Source organism: Geotrypetes seraphini, chromosome 10, assembly GCF_902459505.1.
Source record: "Geotrypetes seraphini chromosome 10, aGeoSer1.1, whole genome shotgun sequence".
NCBI lineage: Eukaryota > Metazoa > Chordata > Amphibia > Gymnophiona > Dermophiidae > Geotrypetes > Geotrypetes seraphini.
In genome coordinates this window covers 136,159,788-136,185,347 of record NC_047093.1, presented here as the reverse complement: position 1 = coordinate 136,185,347, position 25,560 = coordinate 136,159,788, and the positions used below count along the sequence as shown (strand labels likewise).

General features: G+C 43.5%; 1 protein-coding gene across 1 annotated transcript; it reads right to left on the bottom strand.

The window, feature by feature from the left end:
• Positions 1 to 4,752: 4,752 nt before the first annotated feature.
• On the bottom strand, positions 4,753 to 25,308 carry CHMP2A (charged multivesicular body protein 2A). The gene is made up of 7 exons (XM_033961607.1): positions 25,068 to 25,308; positions 22,113 to 22,152; positions 12,986 to 13,171; positions 12,022 to 12,201; positions 8,781 to 8,911; positions 7,401 to 7,462; positions 4,753 to 6,812 (listed from the first exon to the last, which is right to left on the bottom strand). The coding sequence occupies exons 3-7, from the start codon at positions 12,986 to 12,988 to the stop codon at positions 6,691 to 6,693; spliced, it is 498 nt and encodes a 165-aa protein (XP_033817498.1). The 5' UTR covers positions 12,989 to 13,171; positions 22,113 to 22,152; positions 25,068 to 25,308; the 3' UTR covers positions 4,753 to 6,690.
• Positions 25,309 to 25,560: the final 252 nt, after the last annotated feature.

The window sequence follows — 25,560 nt, the reverse complement described above, 5'->3', positions numbered from 1 at the left end:
CTCTCCCAGTTTGTTGAGGTCCCTTTGTAAAGCTTCGCAGACCTCTTTAGTCCTAACTCTACTAAATAGTTTGGTGTTGTCTGCGAATTTTATAACTTCGCACTTCATCCCTGTTTCTAGATCATTTATAAATACATTGAACAACAGCGGTACGAGCACCGACCCCTGCAGAACTCCACTCATGACCCTCCTCCCGTCCAAGTAGTGACCCTTCACTCCTACCCTTTGCTTTCTACCTGCCAACCAATTTTTGATCCATCTATGAACGTCTCCTTCTACCCCATGGTTCTTCAGTTTCCGTAGTAGGCGTTCATGGAGCGATACAGGGACGAGGAGTGTCTGAATTCAAGAAAGTGTGGGATAGGCATGTGGAATCTTTTAGGGGAGGAGAAATAGGGCAGTGGCTTACAGTCAGGCCTTTCAGGGGATTCAGTGACTCCCCTCCCCAGCTCTACAGCCCTGCTTTTTTGTTTGTTAGGTTTACTTTTTGCTTGATGTAGTTTGAGTTGTTCAGCAAGCAAAAAGTAAACAAACAAAAAAAGCAGGGCTCTAGGGCTATGGATTCACCCAACCCCCCTGAAGACCCCGACAGTACTGATCTGAATTTGATTGGTTGAACAGCTTCTGCTTGCTCAACCAATAAAATTCAGCAGTGCCCTCATGGGGTTGGGTGAATCCCCTGAAGGCTCTGACCACAGGCCATATGGATGGGCAGACTAGATGGGCCATATGGCCTTCAGCTGTCATTTTATCTATTTCTAAAGAGCTGGATTTGGTGCTGTGAATTTGTGGAATATTTTACCTTCAAATTTGAGATTCGAGAGTGCTGGCCACAGTGGAAACAGGATACTGGACTAGATGGACCTCTTATGCTTTTATTGGGTTTCAAAATCTTCTTTAGACTTCTTTTATTTCAGGACTATATTTAGGATCAATCTTGTATTTTCTTATTTTTCTCATTATTGTAATTTTTTAGTCCTCTGTAAGCCATTTTAAACTTCTAAATGACAGCATATAGAAATAGATTTTGCTATGTTACTCGTACTTTGTAAAGTTAGGAGATTATGGCTGGGTTTCCTACTATATTTGTCTCATGTAGATACTGATTTATTGTATGTGTTTTACCTGATTGTATGTGTATTTTCATTGTAAATGTATGTTTTAATTGGGTGATCCAGCACGTCAATTGGCAACTCGGCAACTGTGGGTCCTTTGGTCTCTCCTGCATGGAGAAGTTCTTTCCTTCTGAAGAAGCTATAAAGTGAAACACAAAGTCGTATACCGGAAAGGAAGATCATTGTTTTGGATATTTGAGTTTGTTCACGTTTTCTCACTGGGGGACTGGCAAGCCAAGTTCAGCAACAACGTTCACTAGCTGCTACTAACCAGAAAAGAACTAAAAAGAACTGTATAATCTGCATCTAAATTGAGATAAGTGTTTCTTTCTTTTTTTGGAAATATCTTTTGGTTGATATGCTGATATTTTTTCTTTTCCTCGACCACTGGGTTGGCTAGGTTGGGCTGGTGCAATGATGTTTTAATTATACTGCTGCTTGCTTGGCTGGTGCACTTCACTTAATATTTTTTGATAATTAGTGAGATTTTTCTTATGGTTTTGATATTAATTGTACCCTATTTTGTTTTGTGGTTTTTTGGGTTTTTTTGCTTTCCTTTATAATTCTTTATTGATTTTCAAGAAATAACAGTGCAATACAATGACTATGAACATAAACAAATCAAGAAAAGCACTTTAAACATACAAATATTTCAAAAACAATTATTTTTCTCCCCCTCCCCTAAATAATCAAAACATAAATGCATATATACTTTCAATAATCTAATTATAATAAATAGTAGTGCTTCCCCCCCTCACCTCTTGGATGTGTAAGAAAATCAAACAAAAAAGTAAAGTGAAATAATAACTGTATCAAAGTAATAAAAGATGCCAATAGACCTACACCAATTTAAATGCATTACTATACCCTAGGATTTCAGCATTCATTCTTTCATATTTGTAACTAGAATGAAGCATTATGACATCACAATCTCAGCTCTGGAATGTTGCTACTCTTTGAGTTTCTGCCTGGTACTTGGGACCTAGATTGGCTTCTGTTGGAAACAGGATATTGAGCTTGATGGACCTTCGGTCTATCCCAGTACGGCAATTTTTATGTTCTTATGTGAGCCAAGTATAGGATAATCGAGCCATTTTGACATCACTGATGAGGTTGGCTCTTGGGCATTGGTGGAATGAGGCATTATGACATCACAATCTCAGCTCTGCAATGTTGCTACTCTATGGGTTTCTGCCTGGTACTTGGGACCTGGGTTGGCCACTCTTAGAAACAGGATACTGGGCTTGATGGCCCTTCGGTCTGTCCCAGTATGACAGTTCTTATGAAAGGCCCATATACCTTTTCCACAAACACCCCTTGCATTTATGTGCTAACCGAGTTGTGTGCTTAGAGCACACTGCTTAGAATCCAACTTGCCCTTACGCACATAACTGCAACGGTCAAGCACGTATCCGTAGTCTAGAACTTAACGTGTGCGTCTATGGACAAACAATATCAAAAATGAGGGGAAAAAAAGCCACTAAGTATCAAGACGAAACCAGGAATCAACAATAAAAATGTTTATTGATTTAAAAAAGAAAGAAATGTAGTCCAGATCTAAATTAATGTATATAGGACCCAGCACAGTCTGTATTTCAGCGACTCCCGCCTTCCTCAGGGATCCTAATATCCATCCTACATCTCACTAAATCTTAAGTGGTGTCACAAGCAAACAAATGCATGGTAGCTTTTTTATCACCCCTTTTGACGTTGACCATATAACCCCATTATTAAAATCCGCATACTGGTTACCTATCAAACACCGCATAACATATAAGATCTTACTCTTAGTATTCAAAACACGAGTTATCCGATCACCTTCTGAGCAGTAGTGGCTCATGGCCAGTAGGAGGTGATGTCTATGGGACGGTAATGGAATGGATGTCAGGACAAGATAGTGCAGTATTTTTGTGGAATGTTTCTACAAAAGTGCTGGTTTTTCGTATGACTCTGGGTAACTAGTCAGATACAAGCATATGTGTTAGTTAAGGTCATGCCCAATAGAAGCGTACGAAAAATTGGTGAATAAAAAACTGAATATGGATGTAGCCAAGGCCAGAAAAACACACTACAGATTAATATTAAGGAAAAGCATAATAATATTCTTTTTATGTACTTTGCTATTAGGCTAGATCATAAAGGAAAGCAGGTAATGCGTAACATACTTCTAGAGGGATTAAGAACTCCATCTTGTATTAAGAACTCCATTTTGGGTTCTGTCTTTCTGTCTTCTTTGTTCTCTCTGCTTTTCTTTGTGCAGGTTTCCCGCTCCTAGCATCGTGGTTCTAATTGATATCAGATGTGCCTTAAGCTGGTTAGATAAAGTATATGAGAATACGTATCCCAAACTGAGATATGATATAACATGCATTAAATATGAATGACCGAGCTATGAATGAAATTATGAATGTAGGGCCCAAGTATGGATGGATGAAGGAATTTTGTATTAAAAATTAAATGGTTTATAAAAAGAACACTAATGAAAAAAAAGCCTGAACACAACATCTGGAAATGGTTAAGTTAGAAAAGCTTCTGTTTAAGTAGGTGAAATTTGAAGCTGTCAGCTCAAGGAGAGGGGGGGAGGACAGCCCCTCCTTCTACTTCTCCTCCAGGATAAAGCTGAGAATATTTCAGCACTTAACAAATAACAAATACAGGTTCTCTTTTTGGCAAGGACAAAAAAAGAATATTGATTGGATATGTAATAAAATGTTAATGTATATTCAGAAATGAATGTAAACAAAACAAATGTAATTTCTGAAACTTTTAAACGTAGAGGAATTTTCTTTGTCTAACTTTTAAGACCACCTCTGTTATTTTATTGGCCTATGGCCAATGATGTCACACTGGGCCAAAGGTATATAATGTGGAGTTTTGAAGTATCGAATTGAGTTCGTTATTAGAAGGCCAGCATTTTGGCAACTATAACGACCTCCCACTAACGCAACTAGCCTTTTGATGTCCATGATAGAAAAATAGAAACAATAAATCTTGCGTTAGCGTCATTTTCCATGTTTTTTGTTATTTTTCACACCTTGAGTGAAAGCTAGCAGCTTAATTGGTAACTGCAGCTTTATGAATGCGCAAGCGTCCAATGCCCATGCTCACTTCCTACACAGAACATTACTTAATCCCTTATTCACATCCTCGTACTCTTTGTTCTCTTCAACAGAATTTACGGTACCACCAAACTTAGTGTATCACATACATGTCTATTCGAGATCGAATCTTTTTGGTCAGCAGTCCGCAACGGTGGAATGCCCTTCCAAATTATAGCCGAACAGAATCTAACCTTGACCGATTTAAAAATTATCTAAAAACATTCCAATTCACGGATGCCTTCGGTTGATCGACTAATAACTTTGGCCGGATCAGGCCTTGTTGGGGCCAGTCTGAAATTAAGCTCAATTCTTACTTCAAATTCTTTATCTATTATTACAGATAATGCATTTCTATTTCCTACTTCATTTTAACATGTAAACCGCATAGATGTTATTACTCATGCAATATATCAAATATATAAAAAAAAAACAACTTGGAAACCTGTTTGGTTCTAAATTTTGTGTGGTCAGCCACCCCTTTTTCTTCTTGTGTATCTTAAGGTACCAGGTTAGAGAATGAGGGAGAGGGGACAGAATAAGAGATCAATACAAATCTACATGGTTTATTAAAGCAGATAAAGGAATTACAGTTTTAAATTACAGATATAGAAACAGCTCAAAGTTCTCTCTTTGTTTAGTCTTCTTCTATCAGACGCACAGGATCGTTTCCTCATATGCTGTACATAAAGCTTTACTGTAAGGATACCTGTACAGAAAACGTGCAGTGCATTATTAATTACCCCCCCCCCAAAGCTACCACCAGGCTTTGTCAAGATTGTAGCCTCTATTGCACAACCATCACTGAATTAAAGCAGTGAGGTCCTAGGTCCTGCCACTGCTGTACTGCTTCAGTTATCCAAGAACACACACAGCAGGCCTCTGCAATACTGTAAAACTTCAATAGCAACCCTTCCCTCCTCTCACTCAACCCCCCCACCCCCCAAAAAAGCAGGTGCAGTGTAGAAACAGTAATGCATCTCTAGAAACACAACCAGCAGGTTTCTCCAATGTCCCGCAGAATAAATAACCCCCACCTCACCAGAAAAGCAACACCCAGGCTGCTCCGGTACTATGGAGCTTCGATAGATCAGTCTCTTTTGGACAATTCCACTCTGCTTGTTGCATAAGGATACCAGCGTGCTCCAATTGTTCTTGAGCGGCAAACCTTGCTGCACCTATAGATTTATAATCTCTGGTTTTATCAGGGGACCAAGGGATAAAAAGGCGTGACTGCCCAGATGAAATTCAGCTAGAAACCCTCTGTGTGCGAGTCTGTTGATAAATGATCTAGAATACCAGTCAGTGAAACAGTCTAAAACCTGGATAAACTAAGAGTGTTACCCTACTTCTCTCCATTCCAGGACTCACCACTCTCCGTTCCTGTCTTTAAATGCCTCCTACTGGTACACACCCTCCTCGCATGGTTACTGAGGATTTAGACAGTCTTAAAACCTGAGGTGAACATGGAGGATGCAATCGGTTACCTTAAGATGGTCAATCCTGCACAGGCAGAGGGTACTCAGGGATATGATCTACTTGCTAAGGTCATACCTAGAAGATATTAGCAGATGATCTACTTGCTAAGGTCATACCCAGAAGATATTAGCAGACAGGATACTTGCATTCACCCAGAGTTCAGCAGTGGCAATCATGGTAAATGGTCAGCGGTCTCCGGCCCATCAGGACAACCTCTGGGGTCTCAACCAAAGGAACAATCATTACCTGAACAGCTTGGAGAAGCCAGGTGTGAAGCGAACAGGAGAGATGGGAGGGCAGAAAACAAACGAGAGCTACCGTGGTGCCCCCCTTCTTTCAGTGACAGAAAGAAAAGGGGGCTCAAAGATGAACGTTCAATTTCAGAACTCTTGGTTTAATATTTTTAGGTTGGAGGGAGGCAGTGCTGCTGCTTCAGGTGCCTAGCTGAGGTTATCCAAAGAGAGGGATCTTCTCATGGGGCAGCAACCATAATGTTTTAATAGTGTCAAAGAGTTTGTTCTGTGCAAAATTTAAAAAAACCAAAAAAAAAAAATAATATCACACACACACACACACACTCTCTCTCTCTCTCTCTCTGAAACCTGTGGATGTAGGAAACGAAGACAGCCAGTGACAGCCGCCTGAACCTGGAGTCATTGTATCCTGTAAAACCTGCAGCAAGGAACGCTGTAGGACAAGGAGAGCAACCCCCCACCCCCAACTCAACTTGTCTAATTATGGCAGAGACAGCTCAATCGCCGGACAAGCAAAAGGTAGCCGCTGAGGAAGTGACAATGACAAATGGCTCTGTGTCAGGTGGCCAGTGTGGGCGTGCGGCAGGTTTATCTGCAGCTTTAATTTTGGGATCAGCCTTCTGGCAGGTCTTCACCTTCCCTTCCCCACCAATCCGATCGTCTCCTCATTAACTTGAACATATGGAAATCTAGAGTCCAAGGCAGGGGGGTTTAGTGGGGAAGAGGCAAGAGAGATGCTCCCTTCTAGTCTCTGCGGAGGTTATTCAGCCGCGCCTCCAGATCGGCATCTGCGTCGGCGAGGGCAGCCGATGCCTCTGCCTGCTTCCCCGTTGCAACGCTTAATGAACCGCCGGTGGAAGGCAGATCTGGAAGAAAGAGAGACATGGCAAAGAAGGGCAATTAGTAGATAAAGGAATTTATTTGCTTCAAGGTCCAATGTACAGTTTCCCTACAAGACTATTACATTTCTTTTCTACTGGATGATCTGTCAGATAGTTAGGAAGAGAAATTGGTGAGAATTTGGAATGGACTTCCAGATTCTCTAAGACTGGTCGATCAATTATTTCAATTTCGGAAAAGTAGTATTCCACTGCACATCGATTACAACAGAGTACAATCGCCTTGCTACTTTGGGATTTTTTTTTTTTTAGCATCCATTGAACTGTTCCTCATCCTTAGTACCTCATAAAGCTTTGAAAAAATTACAGTTGTGTTTAATTTGGATTGCTTCCCACTTGGGAAAATATCAGTTCTTCATGCTTTCTTTGTTGGGGAAAAAAATATATATCAGGGATTTGTGGGAAGGCAAGCCCCCTCCACAAATCGGGGTGTGGTTAAGAACATGGAGGGGGTTCTGGTGTTAAGTTCTGGCTTCTATTCAACGGTGCCTGCAAGGGACAGGCACTCTTTTTTCCCCAATGGAGAACAAGGATCATGCAAGGATTAACACTTACTGCAGAGTTCGTCGGTCAGCGTGAGCCCCAGCTCATCCAGCACTTGAGAAACAATGGCGTCACTGCAGAGAGAGGAAGGGAGAGTGGTGAGCTCACAGGATCACCCACAACTGCAAGCTGCATCACCTGTCCGTGCCCTTTGCCCTGTTCTACAACAGTCAGTTGGATTCTAAATCAGGGGTCAGCTGGGAGAACCTTCTGGAATTTTCAGGAGGTTGCACACTAATTAGGAGGTGGAGCATTCAATATTAGTGGGGAGTGCGTGGCGCAGTGGTTAGAGCTACAGCCTCAGCGCCCTGAGGTTGTGGGTTCAAATCCCACGCAGCTCCTTGGGACCCTGGGTAAGTCACTTAATCCCCCCATTGCCCCAGGTATATTAGATAGAGTGTGAGCCCGCCAGGACAGATAGGGAAAAATGCTTGAGGACCTGAATGTAAAATCATTAAGGCTCCTGCTCTGAGGACTCTAGATCATCTACCCACCTCCATCCCACTACCCTCTGGCTTCTCTCTGCAGCTTGAGTTTTCGAGCAAGGTCTTGGGCATCATCATTGATTCCACATTGTCCTTCAATGACCACCTCCAATCCTTGGTAAAAAATGCTTTTTCAGCCTTCACATGCTGAGGAAAGTTAGATCCTGCTTCCATCAAAAACATTTTACCCTCCTTGTCCAATCCATCATCCTCTCCAGATTGGACTATTGCAACTCTATCTACTTAAGCCTAACTAGAAAAACCTCCACAGACTCCAACGGATTCAGAATGCCGCGGCCAAGCTCATCTTCGCTAAAAGTAAATTTGACCATGTCTCCCCGCTCCTGGCCAAGCTCCACTGGCTTCCGATAATTGCCAGGGTCCACTATAAATGCGCCTGTTTTAACTTTCAAAATCCTATATGGTATCCTCCCTCCCTTTATTCCTCTTTCTTGGAATTCCTCAAACCCTAATACCACCAGATCCTCCCACAAATTAAAACTATCCTTCCCCTCGCTAAAAGGCATTTCCCACATAGGAAAGCTAGGGACCTCCCTCCACTTCAAAATCACTGAGCTCTGGAACAACCTTACCTCCCCTCTTCGGAACTTGAGCTCTCTCCAAGTTTTCCTCAAACATCTGAAAACCTGGGTTTTCTCAAAAAATGTAAGTCTCCCTCCAACTTAGGAATCAAGGAAACTCTTATATCTTGGCATCCCAAGTCCTCTAACCCTCTGTTGTAGTTCCTTCCTATTTCTCCAACTGTAAACCGCGTCGAGCTCTACGAACGTGGAGATGATGCGGTATACAAACCTAAGGATTAGATTAGATTAGACTCTCAGATCTTGCGGATCTCCTTTCTTCTGGATGCCTCAGACCACGTGCTAAATTCAAAGCAAATCAATACCTTTCCTCTTCATCGTCTTCATCTCCCATGGCATCGTCAATGGCATCATTCATCATTTCCTCCTTCATGTCCATGATCTCTGACTGTTTTTCAAACTCCATCATAATCTTCTGGATCTGAGGCAGCTTGAGCTAGAAGAGAAGCACAGTTGGGTGTCATCAGCCCTTCCTTAACGACAAGTGGGAAACTGGCAGCTGCTTCAACTTTAGCTCTGTCAACTGCTGCTCGCTGCTGCCCCCTACATTTCATCACTGGAAGACATTTAAATCCCCACCAAATGCAGCTTTGCACTCATGAAGGGGAGAGAGTGTGGTGCACTGGTTAAAGCTACAGCCTCAGCACCCTGAGGCTTTGGGTTCAAGCCTACGCTGCTCATTGTGACTCTGGGCAAGTCACCCAGGTACATTAGATAAGATTGTGAAATGCCCACCGGGACAGACAGGAATAAATTCATGTAAACCATTCTGAACTCCTCTGGGAGAACAATATAGAAACTGAATGAGTGGAGGCCAGAGCAATGTTTCCCAATTCAGTCCTAGGGGTACACCCCACCCCCCACCCCCACCCCCGGTTGCTAATCTGGTTTTCAAAATATCCACATGCATATCGGCCTTTATTGTATGCAAATCTCTTTAATGCATATTCATTGTGGATATCCTGAAAATCTGACTGGCAAGGGGGAAACGCTGGGCTCGAGGATCAGGGAAGTGTGTCAAATTAGAAGGTTCAGGGGAAGGATGGGATTCGAGAATGGATATGAGTACACAAAAGAAGCAAGTCTGAGAATGGGCAGATAATAGGAAGCTTAGGTATACAGATAGACAACAAGCTGGAAAGTTAAGTGAGATAATATAACAGGACAGTAGGTAGGAAGCCAAAGATAAAGCGGATCGAGAAGCCAAGATTCAGGTTTCAACAACTTTATCATACGATGACCACAGAGGCTTTTCAAGAGAGAATAATGTTTACTCCAGTATGATACGAAGTTGGTGTATATTTGCATGTGTTTGTTAGATTGTCGACGTGTAATTAGCTGCACTGTTTTTGCAACAGATTACACTGCGGCTTTTTGAGCAGATGAATGCCTGCGATTACCCCACAATAAAGTTTTTGAAACTTGAATCTTGGATTTCTACTTCAGATTACAAATAATTCAGAATACTGCCGTAAAACTTTTATTCAAAGCAAAAAAAATTTGGTCGTGTAACCCCCCCTTCTAATCAAAGCACATTGGTTACCCATATCTCATCGACTGATATACAAAATTTTACTTCTAACTTTTAAAACTAGAATGGCACAATCCCCGGGATTCATTAATAGATATCTCATTCCATATACACTATGCTCAAGCAATCAAAATTTACTACCAATTCCATCACATTGGTTACCTGTGCAGCAAAGTGTTCACTTTAAGATTCTTTCAATTACATATCAGATTTTGTATCATGTCTCCCCAGTTGTTTTACAAGGATTTTTTGAAATTTATCATCCTAGAACAGGGGTAGGCAATTCCAGTCCTCGAGAGCCAGAGCCAGGTCAGGTTTTCAGGATATCCACAATGAATATGTACGAGATGGATTTGCATGCACTGCCTCCTTGAGATGCAAATCTAGCTCATGCATATTTATAGTGAACTAGCTGATTACCCGGCGTTGCCCGGATATTTATTTATCCCAAAATGTCCAACCCCCTACATGTCCCACCCCCCACGTTACCCCCCCCACATGTCCCATATGCCCCACCCCCATGTCCCAACCCCCTACCCTCCACATGTCCCAAAGGAATGTCCCTCTCTATGGGGCTGAACTTAGACTTAAACGGCATCGGGAGTGTCGGTATTCATCTCTGCGAGACGAAAACTATGGGCTGGACATTAATATCTGTCGCTTTTGATAATTTTAACATATCACCCCCTTCCCATCCCCACAGTATTTTACCCCGTCCCACCTGCACAATATTTTTCCCCAGATAGTAAGTCATATGTGTACCAAGTTTGGTTGAAATCTCTCCATGCGTTTCAGAGTTATGGTGAGTATTCATCTGTGAGCCCGAAAACACTATGGGGTAGTTCCTACTTTTGTGTTAGTTTGTCTTCGTTATTGTGATTACCTTTTAATTTTAGCTTTGTAATTATGTACACCGATAAGCGGTTACAGTGTTCCCCTGGTCATTCGCAGTCGGCGGTTTGCGGTCCTGGTCGTTCGCGGTATTTTCCGACCGCAAACCGCCAACCAGGAGAGGACAGCTGGAGAGCAGCTGGAGCACCGGCGAGTGAAGGAAATCACTCGCTGTATGCTCCGACCGCCTCTTCCTGCACTAAAGTCGGGCCTTACCAATCAGGAGCTGCTTTGACACGCGATCAGAGCATACAGCGAGCGATTTCCTTCACTCGCCGGCGCTCCGGCTGCTCTCTCCTGCCTCTCCCGCTGCCCTCTCCAGTCTCCCCCACGAAAAACCGTTTTCGCGGTGTTTCAAGATTCCCAGGACTTCCTGGAATATCAAATTTTTAATAAACTTGGAACTTGAACTTTGGCATTCATTGCTGTAGATCAGTGTTTCTCAACTTGGTCCCAGAGTACACCCCCCCCTTGACAGTCAGGTTTTCAGGAAATCTACAGTAAATATGCATGAAATAAATTTACATAGAATGGAGGTGGAGTATGCAAATCAAGTTTATGCAGATTCATTGTGGATATCTTTGTGGAAACCTGACTTCCAAGGGGGGTTACTCCAGCAGGTAGGAAGGACGCCATTACCAATGGACAATAAAAATGCTGGTAACTAGGATGTTTGTGTTTCACAGGGGAGAGGAAAGGAAAAATGGGTAGATGTGTGAGCAGCTGGAATATAAAGTGGTTAGTAAAGGTAATGGGATGGATGGCAGGTGAATATGATTGGCTGGGCAAAGAGGAAGAATGACCGGATGGGTGGGTGTGGAGGTAGGAGAAAGTTTTAAACATGCATCTTTTTTGCGAAATGAAGCATGGATGTTGAGCATTTTCACTGGGTAAATTGTATGACATGTTGATGAAACTTAAACATGTCTGCCTTATGGCTATTTGCAATGCTTATTTTGAATGTGGTATTGTAACCCACCTTGTTAAAGGGGAATATAACTAAATAAACCATAAACCATGCAAAATTGTAGCAGGGTGAGCACTGTGTATTTGGGACAGGAGGAGGGTTAGGCAGGGTGGCATGTGTTAAATCCCGCAAAGGGAAAGAGCTTGCCCTTTCGTACTTGTCTGTTCATAGTTGCCATGGCTTTGGTGACCCCCTTCATCGCCTGAGCCATTGAGTTGTTGGACTTCAGCGTCTGAATCTTTAGAGAAACGGCCTGGATGTTGGCCCTCATCATGATAAATTTCTTCACATAACGCCGGGTGCGCACCAGATCCTTGGCCATGATCTTCACAGCATCCTGGGAAAGGGAAGCAGAATCGCAGTCTTTGTCTGCGCCCAGACCAAGAGCCCTCCTTCCCTGAAAATCCCTCTTCCTAACCCTCTTTTCATCTGTCATGCATCCCTCTCATACCCACTCACTGGTTTGCCTTCTTCGTACACCTCCTTCGCCATTTGTTGATGCTCTATCACCAACAAGCATTTTTCCATATTTCCAGCTTGCACCCGCTGCTTGCCATGCACTCTCCAATCTATATCTACTCCTCCCAGTAACCTCACCTCTTACCATCCACTGTTACTCTCTTCATTTTTTTTAACCAATACTCTGCTCCCTTATTATCTTCCCCCTACCCTGCTACTCTCCATTTGTTCTTTACTTTGTCCCCTTTCTTCTTCCTCCTCCCCTCCTTCACAGAGATACCAAGATACATGCACTTCACTGACCTCACATGGTGAGCACCTCTCTTCATACACATTCAAGAGCCCTGGACCCCCTACCTCTCTTGAAGCCTGGCATCCCTCCCTGGTCCAGCATGTTTCCCCCTCTCCTCCCTGGCTGCAGTCTAGTATCTCTCCCTCGTTCTCAAACTCCCTCCCCCCTCCCCCACCCTCAATCCTACATGCCTCCAATTTGCTCTCTTCTTGCCTCTAGCCATTTGCCTCTTCCCACCATTCAAGAAACCTCTGATCTCATTTATTTAATTTCATCAGTCACACTCTCACTTTTCCCCTCATCCCATCTCTGACATTCAACCTATACTTCCCCATGTCTATGCATCTGCTGCCTTCCCCATCTCTCTCACCATTTTGCCCCTGCTTTGCCATTTTTCTTGATATCCGCAATGATTTTCTTCTCCTGCTGTTCAAGTTTTCTGCCTCTCTCGATCCAGATCCCTCATGGCCCGACTCAAAGCACGCTGGTTTTGTCTCAGCATCTCCTCAGGGGTCTTCCGGCGACCAAATAGGAACTCCATTCTGATTGGGGAAATCTAAAGGGAAACGGTGGAGTTAAAGTCTTTGAACATAAGTTACCCAAATTAAAAAAAACAAACAATCAAACAACAACTTTACATAACATAACATCATGCTTATAAACTGCATAACCAGAAGTTCAACACGGTTAACAAAAAATTAATAAGATAACATAGAAGACACCTAGAACTATTTGGCCAAATGCTTTGAGAAAAGGTAGGTTTTCAATTGAGTTCTAAAATGTTTGTAGGAACAAGCTCTACATAATAGTGGTCGAAATTCTTTATCGTAGGAAGCTGCCTGAAATGCTAATGTATGATCCAAGAATTTCTTACTTTTACAACCTTGAACCGATGGAAAAATAAACAGGGTATGAGATCTTCTACTATATTTGTAATATGCTCTAAGAAATCTATCAGTCAAATAGAAAGGAGCAGCGCCATTCACAACTTTATAGCAAAGACAACCCAACTTAAACAAAAAGATTTTGCTTGTATAACTTTCCCACGGATCTTTATTAAAATTTTTATATTCTACTTTACAAATAATAAAGTCTAATAAAAGCAGTTTACATATGATTTTTACATAACACAAAAATAAAATATGAAACTCTTAAAACCAACTATATGCCCTCTGAGAAATTTACAGCCTAACATACTGGTAAAGGGCTGGTAGAAGCCAGGTTTTCATTATTTTTTAAACTGTTTAACCCTTTCTTTCCTGTCTCATTTCCTTAGGTAAACTGGACCCCATACCTCAGGCACCATAACTGAGAACATTCTCAAACTATATTTCTCACCTTTGACCTCATTTATAGTTGAAACCTCCAACAGACAATCCTGACTTGACCTTTAAATACGTTTTGGAAGATGCCTAATCAATCTTGGCTTTAGATATTGGAGGTTATAATTTTTCAAAACATTAAGGGCTCCTTTTATGAAGCTGCATTAGCGGCTTTATCACACGCACCTTTTTAGCGTGCGCTAACCCCCGCGCTGTAGGGATGGAGATCTGATAAGTTCTGATCCAGGGCATCAGAACACAGGCAGGGTCAGCACACAGGCAGTTCTGAACACAGGCCAGGTCGGCACACTGACCTAGGCCCTGTGTGCGGATCTAGACCTGTGTTTGGATCTGAGGCCCTGTTTCTCATTCCCTCTCCCTCCTGCCACTATACATTCTAAGCAAGGACAAGGTTTGCACCTTGTGACAGAATGCTGATGCATTTCTCCTCCTTTCCTGTCACATATTAACCTGACACACATTTACCCTTATTTCCTTATCTTGTTTAAGCATCCCTTATAAGGGCAACAATCAGACTTTGTCTGAGCAGGCATTGACTTAAGGCTAATCAAGAAAGCTTAAGGAGTATGCATTATAACCTTTGGACTGTCACATGCTATAGTAAGATTTGAGACATATCAGAAATGTACACATTGGGAATCACTTTATTATTAACCATTACAGTGGTACCTTGGATTACGAGCATAATCCGTTCCAGGAGCATGCTCGTAATCCAAAATGCTCGTATATCAAAGCAAGTTTCCCCATAGGAAATAAGGGAAACTTGCTTTGATATGTTCCCCCCCCACCTTCCCCCCCGAGGCCAGCAGCGCTGCTCCCCCCCCCACGAGAACCGGCATTGCTCCCCCCGAAGGCCCCCCCGCGAACCGGCACTCTCCCCCCCCCCGCGATCCGGCACCCCCCCGCTGCCATCGGGCACCCCCTCCCCACCGCGACCTGAGATCCCCCAACCCACCCGAACCCTCTTACTTCCAGTGTAGCCTCCGCATCGGCATCGGCACCGGCATGTCCTGTGTGTTGGTGCCGGTGCCCGAAAATCTTTCTGTGCCGGGCCTTGAGCATGCGCGCATACTCATGGCCCGGCACAGGGAGCAGATTTTCGGGCACCAGCACAAACGCACAGGACATGCTGGTGCCGGTGCCGATGCGGAAGCTACACTGGAAGTAAGAAGAGGGTTCGGGTGGGTTGGGGATCTCAGGTCGTGGCGGGGGGGTGCCCGATGGCGGCGGGGGGTGTGCCTGATGGCAGCGGGGGGGTGCCGGATCACGGGGGGAAGGTGCCGGTTCGCGGGGGGGGGGCGCTCATACAGCGAGGCAAGCTCAGTTTACGAGGCACCAAGTTTGCGAATGTTTTGCTCGTCTTGCCAAAACACTCGCAAACCGGTGCACTTGTAAACCGAGGTACCACTGTATATGTATTCAGATGTCACTTGTGATAGTAACTTTGAGAATCACATGAAATATGTAAACAATGTATTGCTTTGGTCTAATCCTCACTGTAAATGCTTTATGACATTATAACCTTGTAGAGCATTAGCTAAGTAATTAATGGAACTATGATTCTCAATAAAAGGGGGAGAGACCATCCATTTAGGTCGCCTCATCCCACTCTGAGCCTTGTGTATGCAGCATCATTCCTACACTGCGCTAGCCGAAAAACTACCGCCTGCTCAAGAGGAGGCGGTAGCAGCTAGCACAGCCGGCAAATTAGCACGTTAAACCGCTAACGCAGCTTCGTAAAAGGAGCCCTAAAAGTCAATAACACAATTTTAAACTTCACTCTTGATAATATAGAGAGCAATGAAACTCAATCAATAAAGGTGAAGTGTTTTCTCTCTTTGGCAGAACAAAATAGCCCAAAACAGGTACCACAGAATGTAAATGCAGAAATACACATATGTATAAATATATGAGCTAAAAACTGTTTGTTATGGAGAATTTTTTTTTTGTCCTGAGTGCTCAAAGCTTTCTGCTCACATATAGCAGTGGCCAAGGCAAAAACATCAAACTTGAACTCAATAATCTGTGTGGTGGGGGGGAGGGGCCAGATGTAACACCCCAGGCCACAGCAGATCCGTTCTGGGCAAGGATCCATCTGAGCCACTTAGCATACCAATTTAGTTATTATTTTAACGATCAAACAAACAACAAAATAAGGCTTGATCTTACCAGAGCACTCCAGGCTGCACAGGGAGCTCTGACTTACCACCTGCTTGAGACTGAGAAATCTTGACTAACCAAAGGATTGTACAGAGTTCTTAAATTATGACATCACAGTTATTAGTTCTCAGTCTCCACCTGCTGGCAGAAGAGTATAACCCAAGTGTCTGTAATGGTCTGGTGGAACAATAAGGAAGCCGCCTTTCAAAGTTGCAATAGCAAACTGATTTGAAGGCTTTTAATTATTTGGCCCAAACTATTCACGCCAACACTGAAAATTATATCAGAGCTAGTAAGCAAGTACAGCTTTTCCCTTCACAGCTCCAGTGCTGCACTGTTCTCTGCAGCTTCTGAGGCCTTTTTCCTTCTTTCATAGTTAACGAAGAGGGAACAAATATAGTATATACTTGAATATAGGAAGAGATTTTTGTGCCAAAAAAATGGCCCAAAAAAGGGGGGTTTTGTCCTACATTCGGATCATCACCCAGTGACCACCTGACCCCCCTCCCGGACTTGCTGCAGGTCTCTGCCGGCCTGCTGTATGACCTGGTAGGCCAGGACAGGAGGGATCCCTACCATCTCCTGTCCCGGCCGACACTAACATTTTCCCCCACCACCACCACCAATGTACCTTTTTCCACATCCCTGGTGGTCCAGCAGTGTATGGGCAGGAGCGAGCTTTCCATGCTCCTGCCCCGCACTGAGCAACTCCTTCCAATCTCGCAGCCAGCAGCACACCCAGCATGCAGGAGCGAGTTTTTCGAGCTCCCGCCCGGCCTGGCAGCCAATCAGGGAGCGGTACAGGGCCTGGCAGAAGCTCAAAAAGCTTGCTCCTGCTTGCCAGGTGCGTCACTGGCCGCGAGATCGGAAGGAGGGGCTCAGTGCGGGGCAGGAACGCAGAAAGCTCGCTCCTGCTCATACACCACTGGACCATCAGGGATGTAAAAAAGGTACACGGGGGGAGGAGGGTAAAAAAATTGTTAGTGTCGGCCAGGACGGGAGGGATCCCTCCTGTCCTGGCCTACCACTAGACCACCAGAGGGAGAAGAGGATACAGGGCAGGAAGGTGGGACAGGGTGCAGAGCCTGGCAGGGAGAGGGAACAGGGTGCAGAGCCTGGCAAGGAGTGAGGGGGCTGGGTTCAGAGCCTGGCAGAGAGGGGGGCTGGCTGCATAGCCTGGTAGGGCAGGGAGGAAAGGGGGCTGGGTTTAGAACCTGGTAGGGAAGGGGGCTGAGTTCAGAGCCTGGCAGGACAGGGATGGAAGGGGGCTGGGTGCAGAACTTGGCAGGGAGGGGGGCTGAATATAGAGCCTGCCAGGGGAGGACATGAGGGAGAGGGCATTGGGTGCAGAGCCTAGCAGGGCATGGCACGGCACTTGAATATTAAGCACCTGTCTTATATTCGAGTCAACCATTTTTCCTCCTTTTGGGGGGGGAAATGGGGGTCTCGGCTTATAATCAGATTGACTTATATTCGAGTACATAAGGTAGGTACTGTACACCGTACAAAAGACTGGGTTATTTTATGGTGTGTAATTTTGAATGTACTCTAGTTCTTCCATTTTTTGAATTTTGTGTAAATTTGATCTGCATACATTGCCTCCATTATATGCAAATTTCTTTCATGCATATTCATTGTGGATATCCTGAAAACCTGACTGGCACGGGGGGGGGGAGGAACTCCTGGACAAGAGTTAAGGAACACTGCTCTAGAGGAAGTAAAGAGAAATAAAGATACTAACCGTTGGAGTGCTGAAAACATGGGAAAACCTTGAAGGTGGGGGGTGGGTAGTTATTTACAAGATGCTCTAACATACAGCTTCCCAAACTGTAATCAGAACCACCAAATGAGATCACAAAATCTGCCTTCAGGATTACAACTTAGGTGGGGTGGGAGTCACACAATTTTATTGAGTCAGAGCCACAAAAATATTGGAAAGCACTGATCCAACATCTGTAGCTCAAATTAAATTAAACTATATGAAGGACTCAAAATTAATTGGATGGGGGGGAGGAGGAATAGGGAGCATACACATAGCCAGGTTCTTTTAAGATGACTTTCCTTAGAGGTAATCAAACCAAAAAAAAACCCCCAAAAACCTTGCACCAGTTTGGATTAAGTCTGGAGTACTGCAAGGAATGGCAAGACAAACCCAGAAGAAGAACCTCTGCAAACAAGTCAAGAACCAACAAACAATCGCCGAGGTCCAGAATATTGTTGGTGTACAATTTTATTCTTCAAATCACAAAGTCTTGTGTGTATACATACACACACACAACGTTTTATATATAATTTCAATACTGTTTTACCAAATGGACTTAATGCTGAATTGGATCTTAGAGCATTCTTATAATATACCATGCGTGTTTTTGCTGTTTCTTAACCTTTGTTTTCAGTATTTGTGTTACATATCGTTATTTTGAATGATATATTTCTTTTTATGCTTTAGTGCAATACCAGTGTGTTAGTTGTTAGTTCTAACACCAACCCTTCTTAAATGATAGCTATGTTAGCTTCAAAACAGCGGGAGATTTACGTGGCAACTCATCATAGGCATTAAATTTATCTAAATGCTGTGATAGTTTTACTAAATCATTATCATTTTTATAAACTGATATATTTTTATTGGTGTGTATACTTAGCTTTTAACCACACAGCTGGACCTGGGAGCCAGACCCGACATGTTTCGCACAAACAGTGCTGTTTCAAGGGTCTCCCGAGGCCGCCGTTGTCATCCGACTCGCAAGTGCAACTTCTGTGAAAAGCTTTTCACAGTCGGATGACAACGGCGGCCTCGGGAGACCCTTGAAACAGCACTGTTTGTGCGAAACATGTCGGGTCTGGCTCCCAGGTCCAGCTGTGTGGTTAAAAGCTAAGTATACACACCAATAAAAATATATCAGTTTATAAAAATGATAATGATTTAGTAAAACTATCACAGCATTTAGATAAATTTAATACCTATGATGAGTTGCCACGTAAATCTCCCGCTGTTTTGAAGCTAACATAGCGGTGGAGTGGTGGGGCTGAGGTATTTTAGAAAAACCATTTACTTTTGAATATTCCAACCTTGTTTAACTTTGCTATATTTCCTTTTATGGTCATTAACATACTGTGTTAGACCATTGTACCATTCATTATTAAGCATAATTACAAACCTCTAGTTGTCATGTATCCTTTTAAGTGTATCTATATGTTTGGTTATAATAACTGTAATCAGTGGCACATTTACACACAAATTCTTGAACTTTTTAATGGCATATAGAAACATAGAAACATAGAAATAGACGGCAGATAAGGGCCAAGGCCCATCCAGTCTGCCCACCCTAATGTCCCTCCCCTACCATTGCCCTGTGAATAGATCCCTCCTCTTCTTTTGCCCTGTGAATAGATCCCACGTGACGATCCCATCTGGCCTTAAAATCAGGCACGCTGCTGGCCTCGATCACATGTAGTGGAAGACTATTCCAGCGATCAACCACCCTTTCTGTGAAAAGAATTTCCTGGTGTCAGCTCGTAGTTTCCCTCCCCTAATTTTCCACGGATGCCCTCTTGTTGTCGTGGGACCCTTGAAGAGGAAGATATCTTCCTCCGTCTCTATGCGGCCCGAGAGATACTTGAACGTCTCGATCATGTCCCCCCTCTCTCTGCGCTCCTCGAGTGAGTATAGCTGCAATTTGTTTAACCGTTCCTCGTATGGGAGATCCTTGAGTCCCGAGACCATCCGAGTGGCCATTCTCTGAACCGACTCCAGTCTCGGCACATCCTTGCGATAATGCGGCCTCCAGAATTGCACACAGTATTCCAGGTGGGGCCTCACCATGGATCTATACAGCGGCATAATGACTTCCGGCTTTCGGCTGACGAAGCCTCTGCGTATGCAACCCATGACTTGTCTTGCTTTGGATGAAGCTTGCTCCACTTGATTGGCAGCCTTCATGTCCTCACTGACGATCACCCCTAGGTCACGTTCTGCTTCAGTTCTTGTAAGGATCTCGCCATTTAGGGTGTAAGTCTTGCATGGATTTTGGCTGCCCAGGTGCATAACTTTGCATTTTTTGGCATTGAAGCTGAGTTGCCAGGACCTAGACCAGCGCTCCAGTGGGAGTAGGTCGTGCATCATGTTGTCGGGCATTGAAACATCATCTATTGTGCATTTGCCCACTACATTACTTAGTTTGGCGTCATCGGCGAATAATGTTATTTTACCCCGAAGCCCTTCTGCCAAGTTTACACTTTTACTCTGGTTATGTTATTTGCTTTATGTGTCTTTTCATGTGGCTTAATAGGTTATTATAGAAATTTAACATATGTTACAATATGTTCACTGTCCTTTTCAACGTTTTTTTTTAAAGTTTTTATTCAGCCCAGTGCCTGAAAGTTGGTTGAGCCATCGCACAAGACTTTGTGATTTGATGAATAAAATTGCACACCAACAATATTCTAGCCTCAGCTGTTGTTTTTTGGTACTGCAAAGAACCCCGGTTTGTGATACAGGAGCACATCTTCTAAAATCAACCACCAAATGAGTTTGCCAGTAGAGAATGATACAGGGGCAAAATTTGTCCCCATCCCCTGCATATTATTTAAAACCCTACACGGAGACAGCCCATCATACTTGAACAATCGCCTCATCCAAGCACCCACTACCAGACACAGAAAAACGCACTCCCCATTCATACCCCCCCCAATCAAGGAAGTCAAAAGAACAAAACTACACGACGGCCTCCTAGCCACTCGAGCCGCAAGGCTGGACAACCAGATCTCCAACCTTCTGATGACCACCCCAGACTATAAGACGTTCAGAAAAGAAATAAAAACCATACTTTTCAAGAAATTCCTGAAGCAGCAATAACATCACGACCTCCTAGTAACTCTAAAACTGACATTAGATCTACCCATTACCGCACTAATAATAACAAAAGAACCTCCACTGTGACCACCTATTAATTCTTTTACAAACCACCTCACCCACAACAACACGTTAAATGTTTATAAGATCTACAACTTACCTCTCTAGCTAATCATTGTAACTCTACTTTTTTAATTAACCTTTTGTAATCTGCCTTGAACCGCAAGGTAATGGCGGAATAGAAATCCCTAATGTAATGTAATGTAATGTTATCTGTCTCCATCCCGTTCCCACGAGTTTTGTCCCTCTCCTTTCCCCATATCCGCAAGCGACGTCCTCATCTGCACGAGCCTTGAACACTTTGAAATCATAAGTGTTCAAGGCTTATTTGCCAGACAAATACAGTTCTTAAATGTAATGTAATGTAATTTATTTCTTATATACCGCTACATCCGTTAGGTTCTAAGCGGTTTGAAGAAAATATACATTAAGATTATAAATGAGAAGTAAGAAGGTACTTAAAAAAATTCCCTTATTGTCCCGAAGGCTCACAATCTAACTAAAGTACCTGGAAATTAATAAAGAAGAGAAAATAAAGAGGGTTGAAAAAAGAAAAATTCTATGTGAACTTATAGGATGGAAATTAAACTGACAGTGAAGAACTGTATGAAAAATACATATGGAATGCAGTTAGAGAGGGTAGGTTACAATCTATTGATGGTATTTGTTTAATTGGAAGGGGTTAAGGTGGGTCATTTGGGGGAAGGTTATCTGAAGGTCGGTGAATCTTCTGGAGGTAAAAGAGGAGGGGTTAAGATATTTGGATGAATTTTTTGAAAAGCAGGGTTTTGATTTCTTTTCTGAATGTTTTGAAGTTGTCTGATATTGTCATCAGATTGGAGATGGAATGGTTGATTTTTGCTGCTTGTGTTGCCAGAAGGTTGTCAAACATTTTCTTGCGTTGTGTGCCTTTGAGTGGGGGGAAGGCTTTAAACATTTTCCATTCTACTAGCATTGTGACTTCTTGCCTCTGCTGTCATCCAGAGGTGTAAATACACTTGTTTTGTAATTTACCTTATGCGTTTTACTGAATAGAAAGGTCGATATTTTCTTAAAATTAAATGTTTAGATTTAAGACCTACCTGCTCACTTCAAGGCAACCAAAGATTTCCTTCCCCACTTCTGAAACAAAAACAAAACAAAGTTGGTCAACATAGCCAGCAATCCAAAGACTAAGAGGAATGACCATTACTACTGCTATTAATTATTTCTATAGTGCTACCAGATGCACATAGCGCTGCAGAGAGCCACAAAGAAGAATTAAAGTGGTAGATGAAATTTAATGTGGACGAATGCAAAGTGATGCACACTGGTAAGAATAACTAGAAGGAGAAAACAGTCCTTGCTCGAAAGAGCTTACAATCTAAACAGCCAAGACAGACAAACAGGATGTCATGGATACATTTAAGGGGAACGGTTAATCTGCTGGCTGGGTTGGTGGGCAGAGGAGTAGGGTTAAGGATTGAAGGCTATGTCAAAAAGGTGAGTTTTCAGTCTGCTTTTAAACAAGGGAAGGGGCTTGACAGACAAACTTGGGTAATTTATTCCAGGCATTAGGGTTAAATCGTTATTATCCAAAACTCCATCCTTCATTTATATAAAGTTTTAATCCCATACACCTCTCAAAAAACTTTACGATCCAATCAACAACTTTTATTGGTCATTCCCTCTCTCAAAATCATAAATACCAGAAGACAGTATATCTTCTCTGTCACAGCACCACAAACATGGAATTCTCTCCCACTTTATTTAAGGGAGGAGAAAAACCTTGATAAATTCAAAAGCCAACTCAAGAGTTTTCTTTTTAAAGACGCTTTCAATATTTAATTGAAATGCCAACTGCTCTTCACAACTCCTTTTCATCTCAGTCAGCTATATATATATACTATTTCCTAATATGTATTTTGTTTTCCCAGCCCTTTTGTGTTTTTTCCCTTAACGGTCCCTCCTTTCCTATTATAAATTGTAGTTCTTCCCCCTCCATCCTAATGTTTCCTGTCCAAATTTGTCCAGTTTTGTTTTTTTAAATGATTTTTGATTTTTATTATATTATTGTTAACATTTTTATAATGTATTTTCTGCAAATGTAAATCGCTTAGTAATTTTGATAGGCGATTCATCAAATAATGAATAAAACTTGAAACTTGCATAGGGAGCAGCTAGATGAAAGGAACAAAGTCTGTAATTGGCAGTGGAGGAGAAGGGTAAAGCTAAGAGTGACTTATCTAAGGAACGGGGTTCTCTGAGAAGTGTATAAGGAGAGAGAAGCAAGGACAGATATTGAGGGGCAGCAAAATGAACACACTTGTAAGTCAGCAATAAGATCTTGTATGCAATGGCAGATAGGGAGACAATGAAGTGAATTAAGGAGAGGGGTGACATGAGCGTAACGAAGTTGGTAGAAGATGAGTCACACAGTAGAGTTTTGCACAGATTGCAAGGGGGAGAGGGATACAGTAATCTAAGCATGAGGTTACAAGAGCTTGGGCAAGGGTTTGGGTAGTGTGCTCAGAGAGTAAAGGGCGAATTTTGGTGATATTCACTCCAAGGTTGCGAGCAAAGGAGACTGGAAAAATGACAGTATTATTTACCAAGATGGAGAAATGAAGAGGAGAAGGAGCAGAGGATTTAGGAGGAAAGAGGAGCAGCTCAGTCTAATATTACAATTATTATTTATTTTGCTTTCGTTCATGCCTTTCCATTTAAGCACCATCACCTTTGTGAGATACCAATAATCATGATAATATGTATTTCTATCCCACTTTATCCCTCAATTGAAGTTCGGAACAGGTTAACAAGAAATTAACCCCCGCCTTTACAAAGCCGTGCTAACATTTTTAGCACCGGCTGCCGCAGTAACAGCTCCGATAATTATTGAAATTCCTCTGAGTGTCTGAGCAGTTACTGTGGCGACCAGTGCTAAAAACGCAAGTACGGCTTTATAAAAGAGGGGGGGGGGGGTAAATCAATGAAAACATAAAACAAAGTATATATACTTCAAAAAAATTTACTTACCCAAGGATGGTGGACGCACACACACACATATATAAATACAGCCTCAGACATAGTAACATAATAAATGACGGCAGATAAAGACCTGAATAGTCCATCCAGTCTGCCCATTAGTTATTCTCATAAAAAATGCATTATTAAATTAATTTGTCTCTTCTTTGATGCTTCTGGGCCATAAACTAAATTCCACCTGAGTTAGGGTTACCAGAATTTACGTATGTAAAATCCGGACCCATAGACCAGCCCAGTTTCACCCATCCCTGCCCTGTTGTGCCCACACCACGCCCCAGCCCCTCAGCCTGCTTGTCTTGGTCGGGAGGGCATCCGCACATGTGCAGATGCAATGCAATGATGTCACCGCATTGCATGCACGGATGCCCCTCCCAACGCGATCTGCTTGTCAAAACTCAGGGTAAATCCAGACATCTGGTAACCATAACCTGGATCTCATTCTTCTCCCTTCCCCCACCCCTCTTAACCCTTGTTCCCGCTCCTTCATCCCTCCTTCCCCCCCTCCTTCTTGTTTCCTCCCCTCCACCTTCTTCCCGTCCCCGTTCCCCCTCCTTCCCCTTTCCTCCCCTCCACCTTCTTCCCTTCCCCATTCCCCCTCCTTCCCCTTTCCTCCCCTTCACCTTCTTTCCTTCCCCATCCCCTCCTTCCCCTTTCCTCCCATCTACCTTCTTCCCTTCCCCATTCCTCCTCCTTCCCCTTTCCTCCCCTCTACCTTCTTCCCTTCCCCATTCCTCCTCCTTCCCCTTTCCTCCCCTCTACCTTCTTCCCTTCCCCATTTCTCCTCCTTCCCCTTTCTTCTCCTCCACCTTCTTCCCTTCCCCATCCCCCTTTCCTCCCCTCCACCTTCTTCTCTTCCCCATTCCCCCTCCTTTCCCTTTCCTCCACCTTCTTCCCTTCCCCTTCCCCATCCCCCTCCTTCCCCTTTCCTCCCCTCCACCTTCTTCCACTCCCCCTCCTCGCCCATAAATCTCCAGTCCCTCCGCGTCCTCCACTCCTAAGTCCCGAGGCCTTACCCCCCTCTCTCTCTCTCTCTCTCTTCTCCTTCTCTCGCTCTTTCTTCCTTTTGTTTTGCTTCCTTGTCTCTTTTCTTCGCTTCCTGCTTCCGACTCGTCGGGGACGTCACCGCCGTCCGAGGCCGTAAAGGGGGGGGGGCGGAGCTCCGCGGCGTCACCCCGTCATGCGCAACCTCGCGTCACTTCGGTCGAGCCCTGAGAGCAGGTTGACCGTCATAAACCCAACCCGAATCGGATTTGTCGGCAACGCGTTGTTCACCAATCGGGGATCTTAAGCCTCCAACAGAAACCGCGCAGTGGATTTCAAGCCTCGTCCTCGTGCTCCAATAGAAGCCACTCAGTGTAATTCACGCCTCTCCCTGGTGCTCCAATAGCCTTCTCAGTGCATGCCACGCCTCATCTTGCCAATCCAATAGCGTCTGTGTGTGCGTTTCAAGCCTCACTTCCGCCTATGGTTCTGCTCTCAAACTTCCTTTATGTGTTTCTGAGGATG

Excerpts from the sequence above, each read along its gene's own strand:
- CHMP2A (XM_033961607.1), bottom strand. Across the intron at positions 7,463-8,780 it reads GAAGACGATGAAGAGGAAAG|TGACGCCATTGTTTCTCAAG; the intron begins GTATTGATTTGC and ends CTCTCTCTGCAG. Across the intron at positions 6,813-7,400 it reads GCTGACCGACGAACTCTGCA|ATCTGCCTTCCACCGGCGGT; the intron begins GTAAGTGTTAAT and ends TCTTTCTTCCAG.